The sequence below is a fragment of the Caretta caretta genome, chromosome 8 (assembly GCF_965140235.1).
Source record: "Caretta caretta isolate rCarCar2 chromosome 8, rCarCar1.hap1, whole genome shotgun sequence".
Lineage (NCBI taxonomy): Eukaryota > Metazoa > Chordata > Testudines > Cheloniidae > Caretta > Caretta caretta.
The window spans coordinates 89,048,597-89,072,414 of record NC_134213.1 but is presented as its reverse complement, the minus strand read 5'-3'; the positions used below and the strand labels follow the sequence as shown (position 1 = coordinate 89,072,414).

Here is a 23,818-nt window from a genome sequence, read left to right as displayed (position 1 = left end):
TGCTATGGGTACCCGCATGGCCCCACAGTATGCCAACATTTTTATGGCTGATTTAGAACAACGCTTCCTCAGCTCTCGTCCCCTAAAGCCCCTACTCTACTTGCGCTATATTGATGACATCTTCATCATCTGGACCCATGGAAAAGAAGCCCTTGAGGAATTCCACCATGATTTCGGCAATTTCCATCCCACCACCAACCTCAGCCTGGTCCAGTCCACACACGGGGGGTCCACTTCCTGGACACTACGGTGCTAATGAACAATGGCCACATGAACACCACCCTGTGCCGGGGGCCTGCTGGCCGCTGTTCCTGCCTGCATGCCTCCAGCTTTCACCCTGACCACACCGCACGATCCATCGTCTACAGCCAAGCTCTGCGATACAACCGCGTTTGCTCCAACCCCTCGGACGGAGACAAGCACCTGCAAGATCTCTGTCAAGCTTTCTTGCAACTACAATACCCACCTGCAGAAGTGGGGAAACAGATTGATAGAGCCGGAAGAGTTCCCAGAGGTTACCTACTGCAGGACAGGCCTAACAAAGAAAATAGCAGAACGCCACTAGCGGTCACCTTCAGCCCCCGGCTAGAACCCCTCCAGCGCATTGTTAGGGATCTACAGCCTATCCTAAAGGATGACCCAACACTCTCACAAGTCTTGGGAGACAGGCCAGTCCTTGCCTACAGACAGCCCCGCAACCTGAGGCAAATACTCACCAACAACCACATACCACACAACAGAGCCACTAACCCAGGAACTTATCCTTGCAACAAAGCCCGTTGCCAATTGTGCCCACATATCTATTCAGGGGACACCATCACAGGGCCTGATAACATCAGCCGCACTATCAGAGGCTCGTTCACCTGCACATCCACCAATGTGATGTATGTCATCATGTGCCAGCGATGCCCCTCTGCCGTGTGCATTGGTCAAGCTGGACAGTCTCTGCGTAGGGGAGTGAATGGACACAGGTCAGATGTCAGGAATTATAGCATTCATGAACCAGTCGGAGAACACTTCAATCTCTCTGGTCACGCAATCACAGACATGAAGGTCGCTATCTTAAAACAAAAAAACTTCAAGTCCAGACTCCGGCGAGAGACTGCTGAATTGGAATTCATTTGCAAATTGGATACTATTGATTTGGGCTTGAATGGAGACTGGGAGTGGCTAAGTCATTATGCAAGGTAGCCTGTTTCCTCTTGTTTTATCCTACCCCCCCCCCAGATGTTCTGGTTTAACTTGGATTTAAACTTGGAGAGTGGTCAGTTTAGATGAGCTATTACCAGCAGGAGAGTGAGTTTGTGTGTGTATGGGGGTGGGGGGGATGTGAGAAAACCTGGATCTATGCAGGAAATAGCCCGACTTGACTATGTAAAGAGTTGTCACTTTGGATGGGCTAGCACCAGCAGGAGAGTGAATTTGTGTGGGGGGGTGGAGGGTGAGAAAACCTGGATTTGTGCTGGAAATGGCCCACCTGTTGATCACTTTAGATAAGCTATTACCAGCAGGACAGTGGGGTGGGAGGAGGTATTGTTTCATATTCTCTGTGTGTATATAAAGTCTGCTGCAGTTTCCACGGTAAACATCTGATGAAGTGAGCTGTAGCTCACGAAAGCTCATGCTCAAATAAATTGGTTAGTCTCTAAGGTGCCACAAGTACTCCTTTTCTTTTTGCGAATACAGACTAACACGGCTGTTCCTCTGAAACCTGTCATTTTTTTTACAGTAATACATACAAAAGCCCTATTTTATATTAATAGGTAGATCAGTACAAATCAAACAAAATGTTGATCAGCGAAAATGTTGTGCTTGTGTAACACTGACAGACCCCAGTTGGTAGCAGGCGGGATCAAACCTGGGACCTGTGGAGCCAAATGAATGAGCCTCTAGGAACATGGACCTTAGAGATTAATGAATCTGCTACCGCCTTAGCTAAGTGGTCTCGCTGCCACTAGAGGGTACAGACATCCAGGAGGTGCGTGGGTTACATTTGTCCCCTCTGTGTTTACAGGGACACTGTCAATATAAAGCAGACATACTGCTGGAAACAAGAGAGGCAGGGATGATGTTAAAATACAAATTAAAAAAAAAATTTTTTAAATGAAACGTTCTTGGCAGTATTTATATGGTTTTCTTTTTGTACTGCACTCAGCTTGGACAATGAAATTAGACTGGTGGATTTTCCCTTCATTTGATAGCCCTTTTCTAGTCAGTTTTGCTCACTGTAATATTGTCATGCCCTAACAATATGTTGTTGATTAAATTCAAAGCTTCAGTGGAGTTTTTAAATCCTCACTCTTTCCCTGTTAGTTATAACAACTTTTGTAGAAATTGTACAAATTCTGGACACTTCACAAAACATAAAACAAGAGGTCATTTTATGCAGAAATTTAGGATCTCATCCAATGTGACATAAAAGCCAACAGAAAGACTGCCACTAACTTCAACTGGCTTTGCGTCAGGCTCTTAACCTCTAACACCAACAGCTTACCGATAGAGCCATTACAAACCAGAATGAAATAACTTGCCAATTTATCAACAACACAGTATCTCAGCCCAGATGCTCCAAAAATGCAATGGGAAAAAATAGTAGGGTTTGCCATGGGACCAGAAGATTACAGCTGTTAATTACTATTTCCCCCCAAACTCATGAAGACACTTCAAATCATATTAAGCTGTCCATTCATGAATTTGGGACGTTAAAACTAGTACAACCAAAAAGTAACATGTTGATATCTATACTATATGCTAGTAATGGACACAACATGATTTAGCCTCATTCTCATTAAAATATCTTTACTGATTTGCAGACAGCAGATCAAGGTTGTATATGCAGAAGGAAACAGAGCCAAGGCACAATTACAAACACTTGCCAGAGACAGAAAAAAGGAGAGGGATGGCATATAAATTGACTGGGACTCTTGTTCAAGTTCAGAAAGAAAAAAAAAAATCAATCTGAAATCAGGATGTTCCTGTAAACGTTTATCCAAGAATAACTTGTCATGGGCTTCAACCAAAGCCAGGCAATTTAGAAGAGACAGCAGGAAAATCTTTATAACAGCTATTAAAAAAATAAAGCAGCATCACCAGGAGTATGCAAAGCTGGATTTGCAGCTCAAAAGAGTAGGTTGGGTAGACAAAATAATTGGCCTCACTGCAGCCAATAATATACCTATGCTTGGAGTTACCTGAAGTTCTCTCTAAGAACTCAGGCCATCTCTCTTTAGGGTGATGAAAGGGACAGGCCATGGGCCTAGAAGTCAGACAGACTGAAATCTGTTACCTCAGATACAGTGATAATGTGGCCCATATCACACATATGAGGCAGATTTAAGCAAGTCACTTCACCTCTGTGCTTCAGTTTTCCCAGCAGTTCCACAGAGATTGTAAAGCTTGTTCACTTTTGTGATGTGCTATGAGATCTATGGCTGAAGAATGCTATATACAGTGCCAAGAATTATTTCCGTTGTTGGTGCTCAGCTATGCAATAAGAGGCAAGTTAGCAGACAATTTCTGTTAGTAACAGAAGATAAGTGCCTGATCTTCTGGGGTTATGAGCTCCCTCCTCTCCAGCTGAAGCCAAGGTACTGAGGATGCGTCCCACTTTACAGGATTGGGCCCCTAGGCACAACGCAGTGAGAAAGACATAGGGAATTAACCAAGTTACAGGGTGCAGTAGAAATGAGTATTGTTGGCAAGAAAAAAGCCCAGCAAACAAACTAATTACATGCAGGAATAGCTTTAATAAGTCACATAGCTGTAAAATATTAGTAGCTGCATAACAATACACAAAATTTAATTTTTATTATGAAACAACAAGCATGTCTTTGGTAAGCCAGTCAGTCTCTCCCCAAATACGTACATCTCTGAAAATTCATGTGTTTGTTCCTTAGTAATAAGACACCCTAACTTTGTGAAAGATTTGCTGTGGTCACTATATTTCTGAAAACATTTTTCCTTGAAGTATATACACACTGTAGGCAAAAACAGGATTTTTGTTTCAGGCTAATACATAATCTGAGAATATTTAAAAACCAATATATATTCAGGGATAACAAAGATGATTTCTGCCTCTATTAACACATTCCGGTATTTTGATCTCGTTTGTAAACGTTTTTGTTCAAAACCTGGACTACTGTGTAATGGCTAACACTGGACATTCCATTTGCTTAAAAAGACACATTCAAAAAAATCTCTCTCTTTCAAGTCAATGATTAAAATGACCCAACTGAGTTATCAGAGAGAAACTATGGGCCTTAAATAAACCCTTCAGGACATTTATTCTTCTTGGATTTCTAGCGAATGCCTATGAGCAGACTGTTTTCACTTTACATGAGAATATTCTTTGAGAGAAAGTCCATGCTCTTATTACATCATGCAGTGATGCAAGTCCAGCCATTCAAGGTACACTCACATAACAGAACACTTGCCTTTCAGTTTATCCTTCTTTTTCTGCTGCTTGGATTTCTTCCCATCCACCTGGAGACTGACAGTTCTTCTCTTCTCCAGATTCAAGAGTTCTTGGAAGAGTTCCTGTACATTGTAGTTCATTTTAGCCGATGTCTCCATGAAGGAACACTTCCACTTGCTAGCTAAGGCTTCCCCTTCACTGGCATCCAGTTCCCTCTGGGTCTCATCACTCTTGTTACCAACCAACATTATTGGAATCTTTTGGATATCCCCTTTGATCTGACAAATCTGATCATAGATTGGCTGTAGTTCTTCCATTGACTGCCTGCTGGTGACAGAGTACACCAAGATGAAAGCATGACCTTTGGAGATAGACAACCTCTGCATAGCAGGGAACTGATGGCTGCCAGTGGTGTCTGTAATCTGAAGGGTGCAGATGTTCTTATCACAGCTGATCACCTGTCTGTAAGTGTCCTCAATGGTAGGGATGTAGGTTTCCCTGAAAGTTCCCCTTACAAACCGAAGGACCAAGGAGCTTTTACCAACCCCTGCAGCTCCAAACACAACCACCCTGTAATCATTGCTTTGTTCTGGCATGTTCACTCTGATGTGACCCAACAAGTGAGGAAGGTCTGAATTGCAAATGCCCAGGTTTCTTGAGTTTACATGCCCTTATGCAGAGATGGCCTGCAGAGAGGAAAAACAAAGGGAAAAAAACAGCCCTCATCATTCACAGTACACAAGAGGTTTTGCTATGCCGATAAATACACCCCCTCCTCCCATCCTTCATCTCTCTGCTGCATTACAAAGCCAAACCAAATCCCCTGGGCACACGTCCCATACACAGCATCATATTGAAAGCGAAAACTGTAATTCACCTGTGGCCCCCAGCTCCAACATCTGGAGAAACGAGATTAAAATCAGCCATCAGAGCTGAGATCAGGCAGCTTCTCTCATTAAAGTTCTTCTGTGCCCAAGCAACAGAGTCCCGCAGCACTTAACTCCCCTGCAGCTGGTACAGAGGTTCTGCTCAGCAAATGCCTTGGAATCACCTCCTGCTGCTTACACCAATCCCAGCGACAGGCTCCCACACTTCCCACCTTTTGTCGGATGCTAATCCCGGGGGGGTTGTTTTTCTCTCTCTAGTTTTTGTGCACTCTCCCAAACTGGCTTTTGCAGAGCAACAGGGAGCACAACCTGGCCACCACTAAAGCTGCATCACCTCGAATGATCGATCTAAGCTAATGCAATATTTCAGCTGCTGGTACAAACAGTGAGGCATGCAGGCATGACAGTCACACACTAGGGCCATCTATAACCAGGAGTGGCTGCACCATCAGTCCCCTTCAGAAAAAAGGGGTAAGGTGGATCTTCCTGGATCCTGCTGATTTTTGCATCCAAGCCCCCCTCAATTGGACCATCAGGATTAAAAAAAAAAAAAACTGCCCCAGAAAGCCTGGACCCCCATACATCCTGACACAACAGACTCCCAAAGCCCAAATCCAGCACCTGGACTCTGCTGGATCCTGCCACATTTTGGCTCCTACCTTCAAATTCTACTGAATAAATAGAGAACGAGTACAGAGGTACCTCTTACACCAAAAAGAAATTCCAGACTCTGATACACCACAGAGAAACAGTAGGACAGATACCGAGAGGTGGCAACTGGTTCCTGTTAGATCTAGCCAATTTTTGTCCCCAACCATGATAATTCCACTGGTCAAGTATATCAGCAGAACTTCTGTGTGGGTTTTATTCTGGTGGAATCATTTAAAGCTACAGAGGTGAACTGTGATATTAAAAGGGAAAAATACAGCCTTCACCCCCACCCAGTACCCAGTCAAGCCACCAAGCCTTGATATTTTCCAGTTTAGGCTCTGGTGCTTTGATTTTGTTGCTGTTAAGGAAATAATGCCCTATTTAGTTAGGGGGCGGGGCTGGGTGGAGATGTATATTTCACAACTTGCACGTCTGATCATTTATGGGACATCACAGACTGGAGGATGTTTCTAGCAGTCTGTTTATTTAGAATACATAGACCTAATTTTGTTGCTGTTTCAATGGTATGTTTACAGTGTTCTACAGAGTTGTGTTTTTCCACTGAATGCATCCGATGAAGTAAGCTGTAGCTCACGAAAGCTTATGCTCAAATAAATTGGTTAGTCTCTAAGGTGCCACAAGTCCTCCTTTCCTTTTTGCGGATACAGACTAACACGGCTGCTACTCTGAAACCTGAGAGTTGTGAAATGTGCATCTCCACCTCCTTTTTGGCAATGCTGTTGCACTAGGATAGGTAAGGATCCAGATTATGATGGTGATGTAGGGGAAGGTGCATATATACAGTAAGTGTAAGTAGAAAGACTGGAGAGTATGCAGCCAAAAATTATCCAGATTTACAAAGACACTAGTGCCAAAGTGGAGGATTGCAGTTTTCTTGAAGGAGGATATCTTGGGAGGAATAGTAAAAACTACGCCTGCTCTCTGTTTTGATGGTACAATTTCTGCGTATGAAGCCAAAAGTTGTCAGGATGTGGCTGGATCCCCAGATCCAAGTTTCTGCATCAAGGTCTGGACTTCTTAAAGGTACAGAAGAAGCAGTGATATGTTCTCTACTTACATGGTAGATTTGGGGGGATTGGGGCCCAAATTGGCAGGATCCAGGTGGGTTTTGCACCCAGAGCAGTTGCACCAGGATGTGTCCTGGTCTGGGTGTTTTGGTGGCAGGAAAGTAGCTATTTTGGGAATACATTTGGGGGTGTGGCTGCAAATATCAGCAGGACCTAGCCAGCTCCATCTTTCACCCACTTACCTGCCACATTCGAGCCCCAAACATGCACCACTCTCACCCCCTCCACTCCCCAACAGTAAAGGAGACACAACAAGTGCTCCCAGCTCCAGACAGGCACCTTCCTCTCATGCAAGTCACGCCAGTACTGTTCAGCTATCAAGCTCCATATGCAGGAGAAAGTGGTAGCCCCAGGCCCTCCCAAAGCCAGAAGGCAGCAAGCAACAGCACCACTGCTGGCTTTTTGATGAGTAATAAGATTATTGCAACGCAGCTGAAGACAGCGCAGGGCTTTAGCAACAGCCAATGAAAGCACCCCACTCTCTGCATCCAAGCCTCAACAAAGAATAAAGGTGTATATGAATCTTTACCTCATTCTTTTGCTCTTCCAAAAAGCTGGCTAGTGCGGGGGCAGCTCACACCCACAGGCAGGCTGGTGTAGGGCTGGCACTCAATGGAAATACAAATTCCACTGTTGTACTTGTGCCCGATGGAGAGCAGAGGCTGGGAAGCACCACTGCACCGAGGGAGAGGGCAAGCTTGGCTCCCCCTGTGTAGCAGCCCTAAAGCCAGCCTCCAAATCTGTCCGTGCTGGGAGACCTGCCCTGCCCTGGCAGCTGGGCCACTCTGGCACACCTGCCCCAGCAGCTGCCTGGCTGTATTTCCAAGGTGATGGAGCCGCACAGACTCGCCCCTGCTTGCAGTCACCCTGTATTTCATTCAGTTTTTCTAGGAGTGGAACATCCCATTCATGCTGCTGGAGTGGAATAATAATAGTTAAAGGAGACGAGTCTTCCATTGGAGGGTTATTATCTTGTCTGAGGAAAACAGCCTGGGTTTATTAGAGCACTTTTCCAAAGCCAAACACAGAGTTTAGTGCTAGAAGAAGCAGCTCTGTATAATGCAAATGCTAGCAGGGCTTTCTCTGAGGCAGGCTATTGTCTCTGCTAGGCTCAAGTTGGGTGTTTTGATATTAAAGTGTTTCTCAGCCAGATCCAAAACCAATATTGTTATTCATTTCTTATTTGCACCAAAGTACTTATCCCAGTGGTGGCTAGATCTTTCCCAAATTCTCTTTACACCTTTTACCGTCCCGTGGGTGAAAAAATCAGTTTACTCCCAAGTAAAAATCATTTTAAAAAATGAAGCCAACACTGGAACTGAAGGTATAAGTACTACACTGCTGACTGTGAGTGCTTCTGTCCCTTCTATTCCATCCCCGCAAACTGAAATCACCTGCTATTAAGATTGGAGATGCCCTCCTCCTTTAGGGGCAGCGTAAGTAACATTCAGCCAGAAACTTCCTGACATTCTGCACAGATATCTTGTTCAGGACAAGCAGTCCAAGACTATCTCTAGTAGATCAGCAGTTCAAGGAAGCTATGCTGCCTCATTAGGGAGCTCAGGTGTTCTTTCTCCTTATAGTCCCAGCCTCATTGCCTGAGACAGGGTGATTTAACCTTCTGTTATCCAGCAGGACTAGTTTTCCAACCCATCACATGCAGCTGTGCTGATCTTCATTATAAAAAGGCTTTTCTGAGCTCTTCTTCATACTAACAAATAACAGTGGGAGAAGATTTTTCTATATTTAGTTGTGCAGTGTGGCACTGCTTCTTTTTTCTTACATCCTGACCTATCGTTATTTATTTGTATTTAAAAAGCAGACAAATTAATTGCCTGTCTTCTTCTTGGCTATTTGCTAAAATCTCTGAGTATGTATTGGATAGGGCTGGTGTACATTTGCTTTAGCTAAAAATAGGATTCCTATGTTAGCATCTATTGTATTGTCCCCAGTGAATGGAGGTTGTTTCCATAGAACTATTCCAATTCAATTTCGTCTTCTTTCCTCATATGTGTAAGAGAAAGGAAATTCCTAATTTTGTTTCAGGATAAATTTTCATATGGAGTTTTTCTTATTTAGATTAGCAAAAGGGCCTATCAAAGTGCTAGGTCACAGGTGCCTTGTTACAAGTTCTAAAAAGCCAAGGCTACAAGTTCTCATTGTTAGTGGAGACAGTTCCTGTCGGAACAATGGAAACTATATCTGTGTAGCTGAGTGTCTGTGCTCCCTGTGACAGTTTGGATGATAGGTCTGTGGCCAATTACCTCTCTTTTATAACTGGCATAGAACATTCGCTTTTAACAACTCTCTGCCAGCAATCCCACATGGGGCTGCAGCATGGAAAATCCCAAGGGAAGGACAGGAACAAAGAAGAGGTGTCACTTATTTAAAAAGTGACATGTTCTCTAGCAAGGGCAGCCATTTCATTACCAGAACCAGAGGAGTCAACAGGAGGAGTGGAGGCAGGAGGGACCTGGCCTCCCTGAAGGACCTGGACCAAGCCCCAAGATTCACAAAATGGGGACACAAGATTCCCAAGACTAAGTGGGGATTGTGTTCAGGAGTCTGTTGTTTTGCCTAAGTCTATAACTGGTGCTTTCTAAGAGTAAAGCATGAGTGTGTTTAAGAAGTTCCTTTGCAAAGCCTGTGTTCCTCACTTTAATGGTCATGTGGATCCCAAAGAGTTAGACTATACACCGGAGTGTACTCGAGGGTGGAATGCTGAAGGGAGCATGCATAAACTATTGCGGGGACTCAGAAGGGCTGAGACACTACTTCAAGGGCAGTTGGCTGCATGGCAGGGGCCTACCACCAAAACACGAGGCCTAGAGAGTATGCTGAGTAACTCAGAGTTAGGAGCAGCAATCAGGGGCCATCCAGGCCTGGGGAGTTTAGGAGGACATGGTTCCAACGGTTAGATCTGACACAACAGACTGGTGACCACCCACAAGGAGAGACCCACCCAGCCTATGACACCCACATTTTCAACCCATTTTTGATCAGAAGTCTGTGGTTTCCATCCTTGTATGAGTAACATTACTAGACTCCGACTTTGGCTGCTTCAGTGCCTGCAGCCACCTATCCCAGTGTGTATGCGCCCATCTAACCCACCATGGCGCTTGAATGTCCTAAACCTGTCAGGCTGCAGTTTGTTTTTGGAGGGGCTTCCCGGCCGATTAAAGCAGATGGAAGGGAATGCGGGTGATGACAGCGCAGTGGGCACTGCCAAAGCCCATTGTTCATGCTTGACTTTTATTTAGCAGCTTTTCATCCACACATTTCAAAGCACTTCACAAAGGAAAGCAAGGACCGTAATCCCTGCTACAGCTGGGGAAATTGCGGCACCAGGAGGGGAAGTGACTTGCCTAAAGTCACACAGCAGATCAGTGGCAGAGCCGGGAATGGAACCCAAGTCTCCTCAGTCTCCTCCTCATCCACAGGAGGATGAAGACCCTTCACTAGGGAAAAAGGGAGCCTAGAATGTCGGTCACAAGAGTCTGAGTACATTACTGTTATGCACGCCAGGGTTGGGATCTGCTGCCATCGAGACAATATATATGCAGCGTACACATGGAACTGATTGACTATAATGTCTCCCAAACTGACCCTTGAACTGCCCATGGAAAGCTTTTCTTAACAAATGTCATAACCAGGTATTTATAGGATAGAGTCTGAGGTGTCACTTTAGAGATCAACCAACCATTGTGTTTCCAAAACTCTGCAAGGACATTATTATCGTGCTCCATAAACAACTGTTCATGGCCTGACTTTCCATTTCTCACCTCCCCCAAACTACACAAATGGCCCTTACTTCTCTTAGACATCACACCAGTAGGCATCTGGATTTTTTCCACTTTAAAATATACTAAGTATGTATATATATATATATATATATATGACACTCCTCTGTCTGCACCTCCAAGCACATCTTGTCTAGGTCTAACATCAGCTCTCCAAGGAAGGGACTGTCTTAATATGTGTCTTGTACATACGTGCTTAACAGATAATGGATCCTCTATCAGCAAATGGTGTACAGGATATCAAATAACCTGTGGTTTAAAAAGGGCTAGTTATTACTTATTTACACTCTAGTCTTATCAGTGAGACATTCCTGAGCACTGATGAAGTGTGACTAACACAGCTGGTACAAGTACACCTCTTGATGACTTGGGCGAAGGAAACATACTTTGGTTTACCTGAGACAGCTGCTCCTTGCAGGCCACAAGGTTCCTAGTTGCAGAAAATGTTGGTTATACTCACAGGTCCCTCCACCAGCTGCAGGACTCTGCTAATTAGTTAAGGCTACAGAATGAGGTCATTATTGCTGCTCCAGTTCCTTTAAAGTGGTGGTGAAATGTTGTAGAGTAGGATGGGCTGCCCTTTTAAAGGCATGAGGAGAGCCTGGGGGCAGTAAACCCTGGCCTAAGGAGAAGCCTAGAAGGCACGTGTTGGGAATCAGTGGGTCCAGCTAAGCAGCAGCAAATGATTGGCTTGGATTCCCAGCTGGAAGACATCAGTGAGCACCCAGCCCCATAAGAAAGAAATACCTCTGTAAGTGTTAGAAGGTTGTAACAGGGCAGGCAGGTTCAGTGACACCCTTGAGATTAAGGAGGGTTATGAGCCATGGGCTACTGAGGTGTAGAGGACCCAGCAGTATCATTCCAGGTCAGGACACTCACTTTTTGGGGAGGGAGGCTTTTATGTAGCAGAAGAATAAAGAGCTTGTATTGAAGGCTAAATGGAGTTAGGTGTGGCTAACTGTTGTGTCCCCCACAGACCTGCCAGCCTATGGGTACCATCCATAGCAGCATAAAGCCCCAGTTCTAGGGAGGCGGGATTCCCCCAATGCAAGACCTGCTAATGATAAGTGTAAGGCTATTCTCTGAGGACTACCTTTCAAGCTCTGACATGAGAGGTGCTGTAATAATTGGGCCTATAAATTTACCCTAATTGTGAGCTCCATTATGAAAAGCAAGTGAAGTTCATAAAATGCCAAAATACCCTAAAAAGATATCTTCTGGTGGGAAAAACTGCAAAAAGAAAACAAAAAAGTAGGTTAGTGCAAACAAAAAGACTATTGATCTAATGGCCAGTTCACCTTGAGTGGTCCCTTGAAATATGTCAGGGGTGGCCAACCTGAGCCTGAGAAGGAGCCAGAATTTACCAATGTACGTTGCCAAAGAGCCACAGTAAGACATCAGCAGCCCCTCATCAGCTCCACCCCTCCGCTCCCAGCACCTCCTACCAGCTGACAGCCCTGCCAATCGGCGCCTCCCCCTCCCTCCCACACAGCTGTTTCGTGGCATGCAGGAGGCTCTGTGTGGGGAGTGGGAGGAGTGCGGGCATGGCAGGCTCAGAGGAGGGGGTGAAGTGGGGGCAGGGCCTGTGGCAGAGCCAGGGTTTGAGCAGTGAGCACCTCCTGGCACATTAGAAAGTTGGCCCCTGTAGCTCCAGCCCAGAGTCTGTACCTATGCCTTCTACATGCATTTGGAGAATAAAGCCTTAAATATTGCATTTCACAAAATGTTAAATGAAAAATTAATTCACCTTGGCTTTGATCGGAACAAGGGCATAGATCTGTAGATTTTAAGGCCAAAAGGGACCATTAGATCATCCAGTCTGACCTCCTATGTATCACAGGCCATAGAATTACATCCACTTACACCAGTATTGGGCTTGGCTGAAGCATATCTTCTAGGAAGGATCCAGTCTTGATCTGATGACTTCAGGAGATGGAGAATCTACCATTTCATTTCCCTTGACTGGAAGTGGATTAGAAACTATATTCTGGACCTCCAAAAAGCATAATGGAAAATGACAAAGTGTCAATGTGGCAAGAGGCGTCTGGCGGAGCCTTACCAAGATCAATTTTAGGTGTAGGTTAAAAATTTTCTAAAGTGCCTCAGGAACTTATGCACCTAAGGGTATATCGACACTACAAATGCTACAGCTGTAGCATAGACACTTGTTATTGTGTCGAAAGAGGTTTTTCAGTCCTATAGTAAATCCGTCCCCTCGAGAGGCTGTAGCGAGGTTGACAGAAAAATTCTTTTGTCGAGCTAGCAATGTCTACACTGGGGCATAAGTTGGTTTACCTACATCTCTCAGGGTGTGAATTTTTACACCCCAGAGCAACGTACCTAGGCCAACCTACGTGTTAGGTTTAGACCAACCTAAGTCTCATTCTCAGAAGTGACATCGACACTGGCAGGTACTGGCCAGTGATGCCAACACATTTAAAAGTGGTTGATGTTTCCTCAAGGCAACCCCTCCTCTAACGTACAGAGATGCAATTGTTACCAGCACTCACATCAGCCCACCGCAGAATTAGTGCACATTAAGAAACAGTTTTATTGTGTGCTCCCTTCAGTAAAAAAGCTGATTCCCCCCCCCCCCCCGCCGCACAGTTCTGCATGGATCTGTTCCAGCTGCTTGATAGTTTGTCTACCAGTGAACTTGACTAAAAATGTGAGTGTTTCAAAACTCATTAGAGGATTTAGCCATGCAGCTCCCATTCATTCAAGGGATGGTGTATGGCTAAATTCCCTCAGCAGCTTTGGAACATCTCACCCTGAAGTCTCCCTTTATCCCATGTCACAGGCTTTTGGAGGCTGCATTTCTATTCAGGCTCAGTAAATAAAATGGCTAGAATATTTATTACAACAGTGCCTGGGGGCCAATGCAGAATGGCCGTTGTGTTAGATGCTGTACAACCACAGAGTAAGATGTGGTTTCCTGCCCCAGGAGCTTACAATCTAACCAGATATTGGCTAAAGGCTAGGGTTATAACAGTGGGATGGTCTGCAAGTGATATGTTAGTGCCACAACTTTGGTTGTTCCTGTCATTTTAGACATTTAAATCTTTCAGGGGAGCTTTGTTAGGAGGGGATTAGCTAATTGGAAAGACAAAAGGAGGGAGAAGTTTGGAGCCAACAGCACAGGGGAGAGAATATTCAGAGTGAAAGCTGCAGAAAAGCAGGGTGACCAGATGTCCCATTTTTAAAGGGACAGTCCAGTTTTTTGGGACTTTTTCTTATATAGGTGCCTATTACCTACCCCCCGCCCCCGGGTCCCATTTTTTCACAGTTGCTATCTGGTAACCCTACAGAAGAGGGTCTGACAACACCACTAGTGTCCATCAGTCTCTGCTTAAACTGCTTCTACAGCTGCTCTGCTAGCTTTAGTCTCTGGCTGGTTCCACCCTGCAGATTCTTTCCCATAGGTCACACGGCTGGAGGGAGAGAGGTAGGTGCCACACTAGTGGCCCCAGATATTGTAAATAGGTTTCATTTTGGTACAAAGTCACACCCACTGACTCTCACTGATTTAAATGAGAGCAGAATGGGACACATATTTATGCTTTCCACACCAGGGTTCCTTGATGGGCCCAGCATGGTTGCCTATTACACAGAGACTCCCAAACAGCACCTGTTCCCATTTCGTCTAGGAGCTCTTCAAAAAGAGTTCATTTCTAGCCACTGTGGAGGAGGAGGAGGTTTTGCCACCAGCTGTGCCTGACTAATTCAAACAAAAACCAATCCTCTTTGCAGTTGTGGCAAACAGAGCTGACTCAGCCAATGACTCAGAGATGGGAGGAGTGGATACAGCAGACTGCTAGCAGATGTGCCTCAGGTCTCATTATCTGAGCTAGTTATGTAGGAGGAGGGTTGTTATTAGTGCTACAGAACCTCTCATTCCTTCCTGCAGCTACTGTTGGGGTTCCCCTCACCATGCAGGTGCTGTTGACTAACTAGCATAACCCTTCTGCCAGGTGGGGTAGGCAGAAAAACAGGACTGGCTCAAACCCCCACAAGTAACTGGGGAAACCTGAACCCTCGGGCATCTTTAAGAGGGACTGCTTCACCACTCACAGGAAGAGTCTGTGTCTAACAAATACACTTCTATTAAAAGAAAACAGCGTTAATTTGGGGAAACATTGTAACAAGGACTTGAAAGTACACAACCTATCAGTAAAATACCTGCACCATAGTATCTTGGGCATTGCAAAGAAGGGTTCCACTTAAGACAGGGAGAGTTCCATGAAGCTGTATCTTGTGGAAGCAACAATGGAGTGCATTGCTGTTGAGGTGCGTGGGCCTTTGCCTAAGACAAAGGTTGCCAATCAATATTGGCTAATAGCTAGGGACTAAATTACAAAATGGCTGAGGCTTACTCAGTAAGGAACTAAGAGGCCATGGCAGCAGTTCTTCACTAGATTTGGGGGAGGTGAGTTACACACAGCTCAGATGAGAAACTTTGAATTCAAAGTGTTTCAGCAGGTTTGTGAGATTCTAGGGATCCACACCACCCTACACACCCACAGTCTGATGTGGTGATGGAAAGATTTAATCAGACTCCAGGGATTCAGCCGGCTACCTTTTTAGAACAGCACCAAAGGGAATGGTACTGACATATCCCAGTCCTTTTGATGATTTATAGAACATTAGTCAGAGTACAAAGTGTACTCCAGCAGTCCTCTGGTTTGGACATCAGTTTTGTGTGGGATGGGTTGTTTATGGTGTCACCATTTTAGGCTCCAGAAAGGTCATGAGTGAAGCTGAGATGGTAGGGAAGGGGGGTTATGAATTGGCCTAAATGTCATTGAAACTGGGGGGTGTAACCACCTCCCTTCATTTAAAATAGTTGTAAGAAACAGTTAAGCTCCTTTATCTAACCAGGTAGTTAAAACAATAGCAGCCTGCACCCCGAAGATGGGCACATGTAAATCACCCAAAACAAAGGCATGCGCCAGGCAGAGGGGCTTCACTAGCTCTTGTGAAGGTGTGTCAGTGAGAGAGAGGCAGAAAAAACGGAGAAGCAGCAGAAAACCAAGAACCCAGTCAGCACAAGTGCTGGGAATGTGGCCCTAAAAATGCCTGGAGAGTGAGCTTCTGGGCAAAGTAGTGGCTGGAAAGGGTCTTGGAACTATGACCAACAAAACGGTCTTCTTGTTTGATGCCTGCTGTGTTCAGAGTAACAGGCCTTTACATATATTTGTTGTAATAAACAGGATAGCATCAAAGAAATACCTGACTCAGTCACCAATATCTCCACAAGACCCTACATTTTTGGCTAACCACTTGGGTCAAAAGGGCAACATTTTAGGGCCACATCACCACAGCCATGGTAGGTAGGTGATTAGTCAAACAGCTGGTAGCACAGCCGTCTTGTCCCATCAGACAATTGTGACAGAATTAGCTTCAGCACTTGTATCCTCAGGACAGGTTCTGGGCTTTTTGAATGATCAAAATTCTGTAGTTAGCCTTCCACAGGAGTGGCAGCACCCACCAGAAACAGATGTTTCGCTTCATAGCCAAGCTTTCATTTTATTGTATCAGATAATACTGTATGTACAGGTGTCTATTTATGACTCTTCTACAGATGTGTGATTCATGGTGCACAATGATTTCCTATAAACAGAGTACCAACACTGACAATAGGGGCCCAATTGTGCCTTACTTATATCAGGAACTGCATCTGATACAGAAGTTAGCCATAGAAGGTTGTTTATCTAAACAGAGATCAGCAGCTGATTTCCACCTGAGACAGTATTCAAGATGTAATATAAGAGTAGCTCTGAGGATTGAAAGCAGTTATTTAGGGTCATACAAGGGTATATAACTAGGAGAAATGGGATGATACTAAGCATGGAACACTCTGCTCTGCATCCAGCATGAATTAGATGACCTAATGAGTCTTTTCTAAAACTGAGTGAAAAATGAGATTTCTATCCCCTGGGAAATTCCAACATTTCCGTATTTATTTTCACCCCAAATTGGGATAGAAAGTTGAAATTTTGAATTATATGGAAATTCTGAAAAAAAGAATAGATTCAGAAATTTGTTTAGACATTTTCAATTGAAACTGAACATTTTGACATTCCCAACATCAAAATGTTTAGTTCTGGTTTATTAACCTGACTTGAAATGCTTTGTTTTGAGACAGTTCAACACTAAACTGCATTCCACATAGTGTGCATTGCCTTGTGGGAGTTGTAGTTTGGGAGCCTGATGCCCCCATTACCCACAATAGGCCAGATTATTTGGCTAGTCTACAATGTAATGCACCCTGAGTCATGTAACTCCCATGATGCACTATTCATTTTAGCCTGAGAAAAATCTACTGTGCATTAGGGGAGATGTAGTGCTCCAGGGAGTCCAGTCCATAGGAGAGAATGGGGGCCCAAATTACAGCTCTCTTAAGGCAATGCGTTGATAGTGGAATACAGTTTGATGTTTTGTTGAACTGATTAAAAATAAAATCTTTTGGCTAGTTCAAAAAAATTCCAATTTGGGTTGAACAGACCTGAAATTAAATATTTTCTGACAATTTTCGAGACAGAAAAATGGAAAAACATCAGCAAAAAAGTCAAAAATTTCCTGTGCAAAACTTTGATGTTGTGGAATATGTTGTGCATTTTCATTTGGAACACATTCATATGGAAAATTCCCAACTGGCTCTCATCGTTTCTGCTCTAATTTCTAAAATTCCAGGGCAGGAAATTTAAAATGAGCATATGGAGGGAACAGATTTGGGAGGAATGCTCTGCCTCACAGGAGAAAGCCAGCCAAGAGAGAGCAGACCAAGCTGTGACCAAGCAGTATCAGGGAGCAGTTAGCAAAAGATATCGGGTTTATGGAAGTTGGGCTTGCAGATCAAAAGTTATATATCTAGCACTTAAACAAGGCAAAATGGCCTACAGGTGGTACATAAGAAAAGGTTACTGAAGAGGGGAATTATTTACCGATAACCAGGTGAAAGCCTCCTTTTCCCACCCACATTCCTCAGAGATTACAGGCAACCCAGCAGTGGGCTGGCTTTCCTGTCAGATGAAAAAAAGTGTAATTTACAGCTGAGACAGGCCTGGCACTTGTGTACCTGGAGGGGGGGCGCTGCTGCCCAGAGGCAGGGTGCTGGCACAATTTTTATAGTGCGGGGGCTGATGAGGGAAATCATATATTTGGTGTTTGTTATAACTACTTCAAGATGGGGGGGTGCAGCAGCACCCCAGGAACCCCTAGTTCCAGCCTCACTTCCCAGAGGCACAAGGGGCCTGGCTGGAGTCTGGGCTGCAGGACCCACCCACTAGGAGCCTGACCACCAGAGAAGAGGACGGGGTGCTGGAACAATGTGTATAGTAGGGGTGCTGAGAGCCACTGAACAAACTGTACCCCCTATATATGATGGAAACCACTTCAAGCCACGGGGTGCGGCAGGCCCCCCAGCACTGCTAGTTCGAGCACCTATGGAAGATTATTCTTTAAACACCTGGCAACCCCTTTACAGCTGGTTTGGGCAAGGGTTAAGCATGCAGCACAGAACTGGAAAAGAGACTTGTGCAGGAAAGAGGGAGGAACCAGGGTGTTCCAGAACTTGGATAATGGTCGCTGCCTGTCTTTGAGGGGGAAAATAACCTGTTGGGGGAAGGCTCCTCCTCTTAGAAACAGCCAAAAGGAGGTAAAATATTGCTATAGCCACCAACTCAGTTCCTGTAAAAATATACACAAATAGAAGGCATTCATGCTGAACATCAAACTTCTAGAGGGATTTGGCCAGGGTCGGCTCTTACTCCAAACAGCCAGGGGTCACTACTGCTGGAAAATATAAACCAAGGCTCTCCCTTTTTGCACTGGGTTGATGGGTGAAATTTGGCAGCCATCTTGTACATAGCCTTTTCCTACAGGCACCTCGGCATTTCCAGCTAAGCTCCCTCTGTTCCTTGTAATGTCTTCTCCAATACTTTACCCATGCAAGCTTCAATGGCCCCTCCCACCCCAAACCCACTTCCTAGTTTCTCCAGCAATGACCTACAACCTCATCAAATCTACGTTAATACAAATAAAAGCAAGCCCAAGATCAAAGGGAATCAAGAGGATGCTTAAGGGGTAGCCTTCTTTTGTCCTGTGTCTAGCAGTGTCATGGCTAACCTAAGTTGTAAGCTCCCTTAGGGGAGACCTGATTCTGTGCTCTCACCAGAGGAGAATTTGAGTAACTCCATTAAGGGCAATGGGAACTGCATATTTCTGAAATACTAGCCTCTTACATAGACTGGGGGGGCGGGGGGGGGGGCTGTCATGTGCAGTGCCTGTGCTAGAGGAATCCTTCCCCAGTTTGAACCAGAGCTTTTGTGGCCCCTTTATGCAGCTCTGGCCCTCTTCTCCAGCATAAAAAGGCCAGACCAGGGGTGATAATCTTACCTATGTGTGGGGAACAAGAGAGCTGTGGAGTATTTTTTTTTTTAAATAAATAGCATATGCCCCTCAGGTTACCTGTGCGATATTTTCTGCTGGCTCAATAGCTAGAGTTAAATCAAAGGTTTCAGAGTAGCAGCTATGTTAGTCTGTATTCGCAAAAAGAATAGGAGTACTTGTGGCATCATAGAGACAAATAAATTTATTAGAGCATAAGCTTTCGTGAGCTACAGCTCACTTCATCGATGAAGCGAGCTATAGCTCACGAAAGCTTATGCTCTAATAAATTTGTTAGTTTCTAAGATGCCACAAGTACTCCTTTTCTTTTTAGTTAAATCAAAGGGGCTGTTAAAGGAACCAAGCAGGAAAGGCAAAACAATGATGCAGATAAGAGTCCTTAAGGAAACAATAGGGAAGCGGTTTATTGGGGAATACCCCCTACCTGACTCTATCCAGGTTGAGAACAGTTTACTCTTCCCAAGGCTAACCCTAATGCCAAAGGGAATCTGAAACCGTGGAGATGCTGGCCCCAGGAATGAGCAGGGACAGCCTGGGAGTGTCCGTTTCAGGCAGTGCAAGGTGACACAGAGACAGAGGTATGCTGAGAGCATGCTAGCCTGCGAGAGATTAAATGTACCAAAGTGTGACTAAGTAGAAAAATATGTATATAGATTGCTCTTGTTTTTACCCTTGGTTGGCTATGCTATGTACCTGGGGGTGAAAGAACGTTTGTTTTTAAGACACTTTGTTTTGTTGCAAACTTATGGTCACAGGCTCCTGAAGGGAACCCCTTAGGGTTGCCAAACCCAGTTGGGCCTCTCAGGTTGCCACAATTTTTTTTAAAGGGGGGCCTATGGGCCAGAGATTGAGACTTAGAGTTTCTGAACCTTGTAGCCCCACCCAGAGTAAGGTGCTAGCAGCCAGGCCTGTAACCTGAGGGATGCACTCAAGAGGGACAAACGGGGGCTTGGGGGGTTGTCTAGGGCGCAGCTTGTGTGGTAACCATGGCACAATGGATTTCCAGTCCTAACTTTAGGCTCCTACTTAGTAAACTCCTGGTCTCTGTTAAGCACATAGACACCCACTACATTATTTATGCTGCTGCTAATAAAAGGGTACTAAAACTTTAAAGCCAGCTCTGTCACATTCTGGAAGCAGAAGTACTGTAATATGGTACAGTCTCAGACACTGATAAAGACTAGGGCTGATTCTGAGTTCAGCTATGCAGCTTGTCCCCAGTCCACCTGATTAGATCCTTGGCAACACACACAGGTGTGACTAAGATCAGAATCTAGCCAAAAGTCTGAGGAACCACAACAGGAATTTTCAGAGGGGCCTTAGATAGTTAGATGCCTAATTCCCTTGGGCTACCTTGAAAATCCCAGCCCCCCAACATAATTAATAAATAAAAATCAGAGAGGAAAAGAGTATGTTATATCAAGTCAACAATCAATAATAAAACCCAGGTTATTGTTCTGTGTGGAAAAAAAAAGGACGGGAATTAGTTCTGGCAAACTGTACCTCTTTTACAATAGCAAAACTTACATACTACAATCATGCTGAATGAATCACAGCTATCTGGAGATTGTGTATTGTTCAGGACATTTTCCTCCTATTATTAGTCATCTCTCAAAAAGAAATTGTTCTCAGCTCACTGGGAGTTAACGTGACAGTATTACACGCAGCATAACCACACAATCCGTAGGAGGATTAGACTGTGAACAAATAAAATACCTCACGCATTGGAAATGTCAGGGGTGGGGGCACTGCTTTTGTAACAAGGTTCCCTGCAGAGTTGCACAATGAAATGTAAGTGGAGTTAATAGCATTAGAGAGAGGCTGACTCCCTATTTATTCCATTCAGATCTGTGCTGGAACATCAGCTGAGATCCTTTTTCGTTTCCCAGGGTGCAGCTCACAGCATTAACAAAGGTGTATTTCAAACTAGAAGCTCACTGAGGCTGGGATAGTCTGGTGCTTTAGTCAAACACAAGTTACTGGGATCAATACAGGGGTGACTGGATGAAATTCTATGGCTTGGGTTAGGCAGGAGGTCTGACAAGATGACCATAAAATAGGAAATCCATCCCCAATTCAGTTCCAGCCCATAGTTCAGAGTGACTGGAAGCTGTAACCATCTCTATTGGCTATTCAGTATCCTAAGTGAAGGGAGCTAGTTGCCTCAGCAAATCTCATTATGACCATCACTAACTAGCACTTTGGCTAGCATCTGCACAGAGAAACCAAGGATTAAGTAGAGCTGGAGAATGAACTCTTCTCTCATCCTGCCAGAAGATCCTTTCAGCTCAGGGGGAGAGAGGCATGCTGGCAGGAGAGAGTAGGGAAGCTTGCGTGGATACTGCACACACAATAATTATTCTGCAAATAAACAGCATCTTTCACTATGGAAAAGTGGAAGGGAATGAGCATGTCATTTCATGGTAGTGATTAATTGTTTCTTCCCCATGCTGAGACCCTGTGTTAACTCACATTAAGCAGCAGCAATTTTCCCTTCTAGTTAAGAGAAAACAAATTGCCAGCCTGACCTTGTTCACATACAAAAGATGAGTCTGTATGGAGTAGACTGCATGTCAACTTGTACATCATGCTTGGGGCTCTATGGGAGGTTCAGCAGGCACATTTGCATCCAACCACGGAAAAGAGCACTTTGTTCTCTCATAGGAGCTATGCATTCACATACATCCGACGAAGTGGGTTTTAGCCCACAAAAGCTTATGCCCAAATAAATGTGTTAATCTCTGGACTCCTAGTTTTTTATACTTTCACCTGACATTCGTTCCGTGGGAGTAGACATTACCTCTCATTCCAGGAAGCTTAGAAACCAAACCACCAAATAGCTAGTAGTGTGTGATCTTAGAGCCTGAAGAGGAGGGGAAATCTGGCTAGAGTGCCCAAGTTCAAACTGGTTTCAGAGTAGCAGCCGTGTTATAAAATTTGTTAGTCTCTAAGGTGCCACAAATACTCCTTTACTTTTTGCAAGTTCAGAATTTGCAAGGCACAATTTTATTTATTTATTTATTTATTTATAAAACAGTGATAGTAATTAACCACTGAAACAACTTACCAAGAGTCCAGTGGATTCTCCTTCCCTAGCGATTTTTAAATAAAGAAAGATTGGATTTTTTAAAAAAAATGCACGGTCTAATTCAAACAGGAATTCAGGGAAGTCTTATGACCTGCATTATACAAAGAGAGGAGACTAGATGATCACAGTAGTCCCTTTTAGCCTTATAATCTATACTCCACAAGGCCTACTGGCCATATTGACATCATGAGGAACAGGCAGGGAAAGGCCCTAGCTCTATTCTTGATCTGAACACTAAAAGGGAAGAGACGCGCTCTCTCTCACACACACACACAGTTACAAAATAAACTGATCTGCACATGGATCTCCAGACATTTGTAAATTATAGAGGTAAACAAAGATTTATGGGAGAAACTTACCTCCATATTCCAGCAGATGGCAGCAAATAACTGCCACAAATTGGTGAATCACTCAAGCTACAGTTGGGAGGGTGGGCAGGGGGGAGAGGGAGGGAGAGAGATGTGTGCAACTAGCTCCAGGCTGTGAATTTTAAGAACCCAATGTTTTTGAAGTATAAACTCCCCTGGAAGCTCGGCTTTAGGGAACACAGTCCATGTTAAAGGGGGACCCGTATCTCAAATCAAGTTGGAAGCTAACAAACCCAATCCCACAAACACTTTCACATGCACAGAGGCCTACAGACGTCAATGGAGCTACTCACATACCTAAAGTTAAGCAGGTGCATAAGTGTTTGCAAGATCAAGGCCGACAATACAAATTACCAAAGGCATGATGGTCCCTTTGGTTCCCTGTCTAGCCTACTGTAGCCCGGCAGTGTATCTCTGAGGCAGACTCACACAGGCACAGTGTCCTGGACACTTTACTGACATAAGCAAGTCTTATTTTTTCTAGGTGGATTATAGTATAAATATATTCTAAACAAAAAAGGATAAAAACTTTCACAACACCCAAAAGACTATTGTTGATTCTGTAATTCTTACTTAGTTTGACACAAAAGTTATGCTTTAAAATGGCAATATGTAATAAAGGTGTAGATTATTTTTTAAAAAAATCAGAGAAGCATTTATATTCTGACGTACCTAAATATAGAATAAGCTATTTGTAATGTAAACCAAAAAACAGAAATGGTCCTGAACTAGGCATTAGGACTAAGGAATCAATCTGAATTTTGGATTTAATGCCAAGAACACCTACAGCAGAGGAAAAAGAGTTCTAGGCTCACAGTTCATTTAATAAGATTTTCATATGGTTAAGATATTTGCGAATCTATAGATTCCTAAACATGTGGGGTTCACTAGCTGAGCAAATTCCTGACAGTCATAATGAGATTTGCTGAGGCAACTAGCTCCCTTCACTTAGGATACTGAATAGCGAATAGAGATTATATTATAGAATATTCGACACCTATCCCAGAAAATAAGTAGTAAAAAAGGATCCACGTACCTAACACTCCTGCTCTGCCCACCCACAAAAAAATAAAGCTACCACATTAAAGAAAGTTAACAAATGTTAGCCAACTT

At 44.2% G+C, this 23,818-nt stretch overlaps 1 protein-coding gene across 4 annotated transcripts in view; it reads right to left on the bottom strand.

Moving 5' to 3' along the window:
* Window positions 1–3,726: 3,726 nt before the first annotated feature.
* Window positions 3,727–23,818, bottom strand: part of DIRAS3 (DIRAS family GTPase 3) — a 41,496-nt gene continuing 21,404 nt past the window's right edge. Inside the window, exons 1-2 of one of the 4 annotated variants that reach the window (XM_075131752.1) lie at window positions 12,042–12,064; window positions 3,727–5,100 (exon numbers count right to left, since the gene is read on the bottom strand). In XM_075131752.1, the coding sequence (XP_074987853.1) occupies window positions 4,414–5,010 (597 nt within the window). In that variant the 5' untranslated portion in view covers window positions 5,011–5,100; window positions 12,042–12,064 and the 3' untranslated portion in view covers window positions 3,727–4,413. Of the gene's footprint in view, window positions 5,101–5,291; window positions 5,686–7,569; window positions 7,956–12,041; window positions 12,065–23,818 lie in introns of those variants that run through there. The other 3 variants (XM_048859997.2, XM_048859998.2, XM_048859999.2) reach the window with 3 other exon arrangements.